This window comes from Bremia lactucae, linkage group LG1 (assembly GCF_004359215.1).
Source record: "Bremia lactucae strain SF5 linkage group LG1, whole genome shotgun sequence".
Classification (NCBI taxonomy): Eukaryota; Oomycota; class Peronosporomycetes; order Peronosporales; family Peronosporaceae; genus Bremia; species Bremia lactucae.
Genome location: NC_090610.1, coordinates 13,041,021 through 13,052,265, shown reverse-complemented (window position 1 = coordinate 13,052,265; position 11,245 = coordinate 13,041,021). Strand labels below are relative to the sequence as shown.

Below are 11,245 nucleotides of genomic sequence, written 5' to 3'. Positions count from 1 at the left end.
GAATATCAGGCTGCAACTTCATGGTTTCAGTGCGTAGACAAGCTGAGTTGTTTCAAGTTTTGGTCGAGGTTGCTGAGCGCAATCATGAGCCCTGTGCACATTCCTCCGCGCATCCTTCGGGAAGGCCGTTGACATCGGAGCAGCACGCTACTCTCCTTTCTCTGGAGCATGCAGGTGTTAGGCCTAGCAGAATCATAACTTGACTAAATTAGCAGGACAAAGCTGTCAATGTTATTGCGCAGGACATCTACAATATTAGTCGCACTCGCAGAGTCAATTTTCTTTCTGGATTAGTCGTCTTGACGCCCTACTTGACAGCCTTACTGCCTCAAACATAGAGCGCTTTTTAAGTGAATGATCAGAACCAACTGATACATTTGTTTAATGTGTCGGAATCAGCAAGGCCGGTATGCCAACATATCAGCAGGAGAAATGTCTGGTTGGTAGAAGTGACATTCAAATCAAATCGCTTTGACCTCCCTTTGTTGCATCTCATCGGAGTGACTGCAACAGATAACAGTTTTGCATTTAGTTTATATTTCATGAGGAGTGAAGCAAGGGCAGATTATATCTGGGTCTTGACAAAGCTCCGGGACGTCTTCTTTATGCACCCTTTCGCTTTGTCACTGACCGTGAGCTGGCTCTCATGAATGCTTTGTCAGAGATTTTCCGCATCGCACTGCAACCCTGTGTCGTTGGCACAACAGCAAATTTTTTTTTGCCAAGCAGAGGAGTGCTTTCTCATCTACACGATTTTGCATAATTCAGGATGAAATGTAACTCTTTGGTCCATGCTCCCACTGAGTCTGCCTACGGTGCACAGCTTCGAGAGCTTAATAGCATTGTACCTCCGCAAGTGTGAATACAACATGGTTGATTCGTAAAGAAGGATTTGTGAGCGTCTGAATATGCTCCCGCCATTTTGGTCACACCTTTACGTCGCGTGTGAGTGTGCACATGCTACACTTACGAGGTTAATTGCTGATCTGCAGGTATGCAAACGCCGAATACATCTTTTGCTGCGTAATTGCTAATTCGTCTTTTTTAGGTGATAGTAGACGTCGATTATGCAGTCAAGTTGGCCTGTGATGGACAATTTGCAGCTATTTAGCAACAAATACCAGGGAGCGCGTAATCCCAAATATGACGCTAGGCCTTTGTTGGCTGCAATAGTTGGTAAAGTGTCGGTTGCTGATTTGCGCGGTGCTCAAAAGCAGTATCGTGTCAGAGATGCGCCCTTGGGTGAGTGTTCTGGGCATTTGGGCGCTCCCATGGGATATCCCTGCTCGTATTACTTCCAGATGCGTGGTAACAATCCTCTCCGAGTTGAGGATTTCGACTCGCACTGGCTTGCTGAAGCCCCCAATCACATTGTCAGAGCCAAGGCTAGCAGTACCCATGGCCGATGCATTGAAGCAGATTCATGATGATTATGAGGGAGAAAATTCGTTGCATCGTAAGCGGATGACGCTTTAAGCATCCTAAATTGACCAACTGTGGAGGCAATAAAGGATCCAGTGGGCGTGCAGGGGCGAGGTAGGCCGTTTGGAGCAACTTCTAGACTTCCTTCCCAATTTGAGCATGTTGCATCCGCCTTAGTTGGAGTGGCTGAAGCCAGATTACTCCGCATATACGATGAAAGGTCTGCAGAGGTTCACGCCACAGATGCAAAAACTTGTAAAATGCGCAAGCAACCTTCAGATGCCCAAAAGTTTTATCCTTAATATGTGATGCAATTGTATACAAATTTCTTGTTAAGTATTCACCACATTTGTGAATAGAAAGTTAAAATTTTATTTTATTTTTAATTTCATATAATTGGGAGTGGTGGAAAATGGTGTTGAGTTGCGACAGTGAGTCCTTCCTTTAGCCAATCGGCTAGCATGGTGTAAATGGTAATTAGCGAGTGAATTGGAGTAATGCATACTTCAGCCAATCAGATAAATGAGGGTGAGTGCTGTGAAAGTAACAAAATGAGTGCTGTAGAACGGGACTCTAGTTTTATACTTATTGTTTCTTTCCCGTAAGGAGATAAGATTTATTATTATTCTTATAGGAAATAAGATTTATGTATGCGACATCTCGTTCCAATATTCGTATACCTTCACTAATATTCCATTACAGAAGTATATAACGATTTCTTCATGAAATCTTATATAACCAATTTTTATTAGATAATACGTTATTATAAATTTGATCGTCAGCATAGAAGTTGAAGCTTACGTTTTTCAATTACGATAAAGATTTTTGGTAACTGATTTACGAAAAATTTTGTTAAAAAAGAATTAATACATCTTCTCACACCATTCGAACCGGATTGGTCAAAAACCATCGATTTGTGTCGGACCGTGGGAAAACGTAACAGGTGGCGCGTCGTCCAGGGACAGGGATTCGCGGCAGTGTGATCGCCAGAGATACAACACCGCGCTATCAAAACCATGTCAGACGGTAAGCCATTGTCATTGTGTATAATCCAGCTGTGCTCTCAAGCGCTAACACTCGAATTGCTTATCTCGATAGATGAAATGTTTGGTGCAGGTTCACCCACAGTGTCTGACTCAGACTCAGACGCCATTAAGAGAGAAAAGAATACAAAAAAGAAGCGCAAGATAAGCCGTGATGGTAGCCACAAAAGTAAGAAAAAAAGCAAGAGCAAACACGCCAAGCAATCCACTAGCAACGATGATGCTGACAAGGTTCGACTATTGGCTTGAGTTTTCTCGAAATTAGATAATTCATCACCATTTTTCTTTTACAGAAGTCGAAATCGACCTTTATCGACGACATGGCGTCGGAAAGTGACGACGGAAGAGCTGAAAAGGAAGAGTCAGACGATGACGACGACGAGGATGACGAAGAAGGAGAAGACCGCAACGAGTACGAGAACGACGGTTTTGTTGTGGATGACACAGGCTCTGACGAAGAAGGAACTGGTAAGCACCGTCACTATAGACAGGCTTAACTTACGTGATATATCGATATCGTGAGGAGTTACTTATCCGTCTTGCTTTATTATATCCTCAGCTCGGTACCGGCGCCGTCGCCGCAAAAAAGAAAAAAAGCTTAAGCGTCTGAAACAAAAAGTGGAAGAGATTGATGACGAGGATCTTATGCTCGTGCGTGAAAATATGGGCATGGACACTGGGCCTGCCCGTAGTGACAGCGAAGACGAAGTGATGGAACGCTCGGCTCGCAAAGTAAAGACTGATGATGATGAATCTGGACTAATGTCACGCGAGTTGAGCTACCGGATGTTTGGAGACTCGAGTGAGGAGGAAGATTTAGCTCCGCAACGCGCGAACAATTACTTGGGCAATGACGAGTACGAAAGTGACGACATTGATGAGTTTATTGTGGATGATGACGAAGAAGGACGTGAAGGACCACGTCGCCGCAGGAAACAGGAGCCAATTCCTGTATCCATGCAAGGACCTTCTGTGTACCAGATGGGTGAAGCGGAAGAGCTTTTTGGAGACATGGATGGTTTCTTAGATGCTTCAAGCGAAAAAATTCTCGGCAAAACACCTGCGAAACCAAAAAAGGCTACCCTGCTAGAGAAGTTTGAGCCTAGTGTGCTGAAAGAGCATATGATGACCGCCGATGTTATCGCTGTGCGCGAAAATGATTTGCCTGAGCGAAGCCAATATCTTTATAAAAGTCGCGATTTTCCGGATGCCGAAGACCGTGCTGAAGAATCTGAGTGGATCAGTGATTTTATAATTAAAAACCTTGAGAGAAGGAATCAGCGAAGCTCTGCCGCTTCGCGCGGGGAGATTGTGTCGGCCATTGATACTGTCTTGCGATTTTACCACGATGAAAAGCTTGAGCCCGCGTTTGTCCAGCGATACTGTAAGGAATATTGGAAAGTTGTGGGTTTACACACGGAGAACTTATACGAGATTCTTGATCTTGATGTGAAGTGGGACAAGCTGGAGCGCAAGCGGCGATCTTTCCAGAGTGGTATTCAGCGGGTGATTGACTCTTCGAATGCCAAGGAATCGGCGTTCATTCGCAAATGCTATGAGCAGCTCTTTGGCACACCCGATGAAAAGATTTACAAAGATTTATCTGAATTTTTTGCGTTGGATGCACAGGAATCGAATGGTGACGACAAGGAGAGTTCAGATCACAAGTACCGCCGCCCGGTTCGTCGGACGTTTTATCAAATTTGTACCAAAGCCGGTTTGCGCCTTGTATCTTTGGCATTTACGATGAATTCATCCGTGCTCGGTGGCATTGTGGCTGGTGTTGATCATGAAGACTCTCTTCGTGACGTTCCGACTCCGGAAGAGAGCCCTGGCGTTTTGGCCCTAAAGTACACCACTAAGGAATTCCCGACTGTGGATGATGTAATGAAGGGCGCTCGCCACATTGCCGCCAGTAAAGTTGCAGCTGAGCCTAATGTCCGGAAATGTATACGTGATCTTTATCGTCAGCACGCTGTTATGAATACAGAGGCCACTGCAAAAGGCCGCGAGGAAATTGATGAATTTCATTACTGCCACGGCCTGCAGTACATTGAAAAGATGCCTGTTCTCGAAGTGTTTGAGGCGGGTGATTTGTGGCTTAGAATTGCTCGTGCTGAGAAAGAAGGGCTTTTGACGATCACCATTATTAATGAGAAGGCTCAAGATCTAATGGATCCGTTAGAGCCAATCTATTTGTCGAACAGTAACGCATCGGACGAGGAATGGCAAAGTCAGCGCCACCTTATTCTTCAGGAGGCAATCAATAATTTCTTGGTCTTATCCTTTGAAAATGAACTAAAGCGTGACCTGACTGTGGCGTCTCGCGATATGGTTGTAAAAATGTGCGGAAATGCGCTTAGAAAAAAGCTTTCTGTCCGACCGTACGAGCCAGCTGATGGGGTAGATCCCTTTATTGTTTCGATCTGGATCGAAAGCACGATGGACTCGATCGCGCACATTGTAGCTCTTGATGTTAATGGAGAAATGGTGGATAAGACGGAAAGTTACTGCAAGCGTGATGTTACTAGTGTTGACAAACTTACTGCTGCTTTAGTGAAGTTCCTGACGGAACATTCACAAACGCACGTTGTTGTAATTAATGTCTCGGCAGGTATGAAGTGCATGGATATGGGTGGAGTAGTTGATGAAGTGCGTCGCTTATTAGGGCGTGATGACGCCTCTCGCTTTGGCAATGGAGATGGGCACGACTTTCTGGACATTGTCTTCTTGAATGACGATGTTGCCAACATGTTTAGTCGCTCAAAACGCGCCGACCAAGAATTTCCCGAGGAATCTGAGTTCGTACGTGCTGCAGTCAGTCTCGGACGGTACCTTCAAAATCCTGCATCTGAGCTCTGTGCGATGTGGGAAAATATAGCTTTGGATGATCCAAATCGTGGCCGTGAATTGCTATTTTTGAATGTCCACATAATGCAGCACTCACTCGTGAAAGACGTTCTTTTAAGAGAATACGATCGTGTGTTTGTGCAAATGGTTAATAAGTATGGCGTTGACATAAACCTTTTAGCCAACCACAAACATACCTCGTACCAGTTGCAATTTATCTGTGGTTTGGGTCCAGTGAAAGCTGCGTCAATTCTTAATAAGGTTCGTGCAAAGAATTACGTGGAGCGACGTCAGGAATTGTTATCGAAGGGTTTTGTTGGGAAAATTGTGTATCGCAACTGTGCTGGATTTATCCGTATTCGCGAGCGTGATGCGCTGCGAGAAGCACCCTTGAATCCGCTTGATGACACTCGAATCCACCCAGAAAGCTACTACATGGCTGTCAAAATTTGTGGTGACGCTAACAACAATTCAACTATCGATATGTACGACCCAAACCACTACTCTTACGCCGTCGAAGACACAATGTACCATTCAGCTTCTGCAATTCGCAGCCGCAATGCCCCCCAAAATACTCGGCTTGGCGATGCAGAAATTCAGGATGTGCTGTCGGAGCTGGATTTATCTGCCTACGCCGGCCGACTGGAGCTTCAAAAGAAGGGGCCAAAGCTCCTAACGCTTGAATACATCAAGAGAGAGCTGCGGTATCCATATTTCGACAAGCGTGCAAAATATCAAGTACCGAAAGACCAAGAATTGTTTTTTTTGCTGAATGGTGAAACACGGGAAACGTTGCGTGTGGGTATGATTGTGCCGGCAACGCTGTTGCACATGTCGGGTGATGATTATGTTCGCGTTCGTTTACAAAGTGGCATGCGGTCCAGCTTGCACCGTGAGTATCTACCCGACTATTTAAAAGACGTGCGGCCGCAAAGTTTTCCAAAAGGCATTACAGTAAACGCCAAAATTGTGGAATTTAAAGTGGATCGAGAAGGCCGCTACGAGCTGCAGCTTGGTTGCGACCGTCGTTCGATAATTTCCATGTCCATGTGCTTCTATCCCGAGCGTTTTCCTCGATATACAAACGAAAAGTTAGTCGAATCGGACAGTATGGAGCGCATTGACCGCCTCATAAATGAGCCTCCTATTGACGAAGACAAGACAACTTTTACGCAAGCCTCACATGCTTCACGTGCTCATTCTTCAAGACGTAAAAAGCGTCAGATCGCTCACCCTTTGTTCCGCAATATCACTTGTCAGACAGCTATGCAATATTTGCGAGAACAGCCTATAGGCGAGGTCGTCATTCGTCCTGGCACGCAGGGTTCCGATCACTTGACACTTACGTGGAAGATGCTGGATGGCGTCTACCGGCATTTCGATATTCAAGAGAAGGATAAACCATCTGAAGCCCGCATTGGTCAAATGCTGATTATCAAGGAAGAAAAGTACGAGAACATTGATGAGCTGATTGCTCGCTTTGTAGATCCCATGAACAGTTTAGTAGACGATGTAGTGCATTACAAGCACTATAAGAATGCTTTAACGGAGAGCGTCGAGGAGGACTTAATCAAGCAGAAAAAGGAGCACCCGTCTCGAATTCCTTACGCTCTTCACGTATACAGCAAGTTTCCGGGATGCTTTTCAATTACATATATTGCCCGTGAGACGCCCCGCAGTTGCCACATGGAGGTCAAGCCGGGAGGCTACCGTTTTTTTGGCCGAATTGAATCCTCAATTCTGCCGACGCTGTCGCAGGCGTTGCAGTTTTTTAAGCTGAAAGCGCTTGTCGGTCCTACTTCGAATGCTTCTCGTCCTGATTCCTACCACCGTAATGATCGAAGCAGCGGACCTTTCGCTCAGCGCTCGAGTGCGCCTTATTTTGGAAGCGGTGGCCGCCCTCGTCAGTCTTCGCGTTGGAGTGATCGTCGTGGTGGTGATGTTATTGCTCGTCAATGGTAAGTGCTCTTTAAAAATGCGTATGCACATCCTGTCTCGAGACGAGCAGCAACGACGCTCGTCGATTTCGAAGTGCTGGAATCGTCAGAATGAAATTTGCGATAGATCAAAAGAGGCCAACACATGCAGAAACATAAACAAACATGTGTATCGCATTTTGCCGGTGAGGTTTCGAGATGTCATGCAGACACGATCTTAGATAGCGAGCGATGTATGCTTATAATTCTCATTTCGTCTATTAAGAGAGTCGCGCAATTCATGTCTAAGAATTTTTGTTGTTTCTATGAATTATGACATCTCAACCACCGATTAGTACATTAGCTACAAGCAACCTTTTGCACTCAAAATGATCCCTTTGGAAATATTTCTCATTTTTACTTCATCCTCTTATTCTTTATAAATTCCTTAAAAAGTTGCCAAGCTTAAGAATGGCTACTTCCGGCGGCGGCCTCAGTAATGCCGACTTTGCGCGCATGTTTCGAAAAGAATCGCAACAGGAAACCTCAAGACAGTGTCCAAACGTAAAGGTAAACGCATTCGGAGCAAATGATTGTGCTCACGATTTAAGCCAGTTGCTTACAGCAACCCAGAGACATCAGCAAGAGGAAGCCACAGCAAACTCAACACGAGACGTGGGCGAGCCGTCAAAGCTTAATAGCAAGTCCAAAAAATTAGTGTCCGGTCTAGGATTTGGGTCCAGCAGCAATGCGTCTTTGATTCAAGGTCGATCTGGTTTGGGGTCTGGAGTGAGTCTTGGAGCTGACAAGAAAGATGCAGGGGCTGCTGGACATGCCAAAAACAACACTTATGTTTGGGAGAAACACACAACAGGCTTCGGCACTAAAATGTTGGCTAAAATGGGGTTCAAAGGCCGTCTTGGTAAGAAAGAAGATGGCGTGTCAGCTGTTGTTGAAGTTAAACAGCGGCCCGCTCAGATGGGAATGGGTTTTGGAGACTTTGTGGAGGCCAGTAATTTACGGCAAAATCGAAAATTGCAGCGAGAGCTGAATGGTGAAAGTGCAAACGATCAAAATGCCGCCAGTCAAGATGAATATTTCGTAGAGGACGACACGTTGTGGAGGAAGAGGAAAACTCCAGCGATAAGCAAAAAACACAAGCGGGCAGCAGACTTGGCGCAAGCAGTTGAAACTATGATAACGCATCAGAAAGCAAACGTTGTCGTGGATATGAGAGGTCCTTCTGTCCGTGTGCTCACGAACGTGACGGCTGCATCTGATGTGAACACGTGGAATGGAAAAGTTTTAAAACCGAAATTGGGGGACGAGTTGATCTATAACGTACGAATGGTGGTCAATCTGGCGGAAGGAAAAATTTGTGACTTAAGCCAAAAGATTGATATTCATCGCGAAAGACTTGCTGGTTTAAAGAAAGAGGCAAAGATGATGAAGACGCAATTGGATATGAATGATGTGCACCTGCAGCACATGCAAGAAATGGTAAAGCAAATAAAAGCACTAGATCAATTACGCGAGGAAGCTACAGAGAGTCAATCAGTGGGTTCACTCATGTCCCTTCTGCGCTGTGTACGCCGGAGTTTTCCACTGGAATTTGATGCTCACAAGCTGCAGCAACTCGTGCCGTCAATCTGCATGCCTATACTACAAGATGTATTGAAAAAATGTGATTTGCTCGATGAGGCTTCGAGTGGCAAAGTCGTGATTCAGCTAAAATTGATACACGAGTTTTTAAATGAGCTGCCTAGCAGTAGGGGTGCAAAAGATGCAACCAAAGCAGGCAATGTGCTTCCCATCATTCGTGAAAAAACTATGGCTGAAGGCAGTGAACTATACAACTTTATTCTGGAAGAAACGTTATGGCCTGCCATGATGCAGTGTATAAACGTGAATTGGCACGCAAAGTCTGACCCAGCTAGTTGCATTAAGATGTTTTTGCAATTCAGGCCGCACCTCTCCACCGAATTCGAGGATGCATTCCTGAGTCAATTAGTACTTCTTCGTTTGAAAAAAGAGTGTCAGCGCTGGAATCCTCAATCAGACGCAATTCCTATTCACGAGTGGTTGCTACCTTGGCTACCTTTTCTCGACGCTGCAATGGCGTCCCTTTATCCTGATATTCGATTGGTGTTGGCAAATGCCTTGAACAATTGGCATCCATCAGATCTTTCAGTGCTTGCTGTATTGACTCCATGGAGGGATCTATGGGGCGAGCGCGAATACGCCAAATTTACTCATCGGCATATCGTGCAAAAATTAATAAGATGTTTGCGCCGCGAGTTTCAAATAAACCCGAAAAATCAGTCGCTGCACGTTTTAAGGTGGGTGTTAGCTTGGAAAGATCTTCTTCCTAATCGTCAGCTCGTGGCCCTTTTTGAAGGCGAGTTCTTTCCGAAATGGCTTAAAGCCTTACACACATGGGTCAGCGGCTCTCCAGACCTGCTCGAGCTCGAGAAATGGTATTGCGGGTGGAAGCTCTTTTTCGAGAGTAATTGTCTCGCAACAAATGCCAGATTGCGTATTCATTTTCACGGAGCTCTTGTGCTTATCAAAGCTGCAACTGAGTCGATTCGCGCGCCAGCTGAATTGAGGCAACCGATCCCGAATCTCAGTGAAAAGGCCGCCATGTGCTACCAAGATGCATTGGCGTTGGCCCGAGATGTGAGCGTGGAAATGCCATCAATATCATCATCAAGCCGAGACAAAAAGACGCCACCCCGGAGTGCATCGTGTCATAGCGTCAGCTTAAAGGACGTCATCGAAAATTTGGCAATAAGTTACGATTTGAAATTTGTACCGAAAGGAGTTCACAATGGACAGCAAGTCTATGCATTTGGGAAGCACCAAATTATCCTAGAACAGGGTGTAGTGTTTGCACGGGAATCCAAGGGCTCGTTTAACCCCGTGGACCTTGAGCAGCTTTTATGAATCAAGCTTAAGTCTAAGTTGGATTTGGCAATGTGAATTAGCATTGATGTTTTTTTCTTCAGTACAATACGCAACATTTTTAGCATTGATGTTTTTTTCTTACAGTACAATACGCAACGTTTCTAGCTAAGTTGGAAAGGCCTTTCAAATTAGTATGTTAGCATCATTTTCACGCAATTGCCAGAAATATCTCAATCTCTTAAAGATAGAAGCTGGTTAGATGAAGCGCCAAATTGCATGATGAAAAGAAGGCTCTAAATCTCAACCAACTCCGGTCAAACTGCACAAGCACGGAGTATGTAACGGGCTAGAGTTGCCCTAATGTTACACAGTCCCCATTAAGTACATTTAGTACTTAAGGGGATGGTCAATTACTAAATAATAGTAATTAGACCCAACACTCGGGTGTGGTGCACATTTGTGACCAACCCTTGTGGATGTGATGCACATGGGTGCATTCACATTAGGAGGGATGACGCCCAGCGTCATCCATGATGACGGCTAGCGTCATCAGTTACGCGAGGTATCTATAAAGATACGCTCGCAATACATATTAAATGATATCTATAGAGATATCATTTTAATTGGTAAAAATAGGTATTTGTATTTAATTCTATTAAATATAAATCAGTCTGAAATTTACTACCTACTTGGTAAGTGCGCACGAGGAGACGGATTACCGCTCCCGTGACGTCACTTCACCAGAGTTCTTAGTGTGTTGGGTGAGGTCGCTTGCGCGCCCACCACAACTACCTCACTGCACGCAAGAGAAGCAGGTGCAAACCGCTTCCTCGCTGTGCTAGGGTGTGTGCTAAGTAGAGCGTGGCCGCATTACGACGTGCCCGCCTACACTTGGTAGCACTTGAAATCCTTCCCACGACCCGCATCTCTGCGTGTGTACGTGAGGATGAGCCTCAACATTGATTGGGCTCATTTTCCCCACCTCTCCGAACATCATCGGGAGGTGGCAGGGCTAATGGCGCAGGGACTTGGTGAACAAGCCCTGGCCAGGCTCCTGGGTAGTCCTCCTGAGCAACATGTTGCTCAGTTGGAGCAGTTTGAGGCATT

General features: G+C 45.4%; 2 protein-coding genes across 2 annotated transcripts; both read left to right on the top strand.

The window, feature by feature from the left end:
* Positions 1-2,419: 2,419 nt before the first annotated feature.
* CCR75_000678 (uncharacterized protein) lies at positions 2,420-7,631 on the top strand. Its single transcript, XM_067958784.1, has 4 exons — positions 2,420-2,448; positions 2,521-2,696; positions 2,759-2,933; positions 3,025-7,631. Exons 1-4 carry the CDS (start codon positions 2,439-2,441, stop codon positions 7,275-7,277), a joined length of 4,614 nt encoding a protein of 1,537 aa, XP_067815219.1. The 5' UTR covers positions 2,420-2,438; the 3' UTR covers positions 7,278-7,631.
* Positions 7,632-7,702: 71 nt separating this feature from the next.
* CCR75_000679 (uncharacterized protein) lies at positions 7,703-10,177 on the top strand (the record flags this gene model as incomplete). Its single annotated transcript, XM_067958785.1, has 1 exon — positions 7,703-10,177. The coding sequence occupies one exon, from the start codon at positions 7,703-7,705 to the stop codon at positions 10,175-10,177; it is 2,475 nt and encodes an 824-aa protein (XP_067815220.1).
* Positions 10,178-11,245: the final 1,068 nt, after the last annotated feature.

What these genes read in the sequence shown, in the direction of transcription:
- CCR75_000678 (XM_067958784.1), top strand. An exon ending in GCAACGATGATGCTGACAAG is followed by an intron (nt 2,697 to 2,758) that starts GTTCGACTATTG and finishes TTTCTTTTACAG; the next exon opens with AAGTCGAAATCGACCTTTAT. An exon ending in CTCTGACGAAGAAGGAACTG is followed by an intron (nt 2,934 to 3,024) that starts GTAAGCACCGTC and finishes TTATATCCTCAG; the next exon opens with CTCGGTACCGGCGCCGTCGC.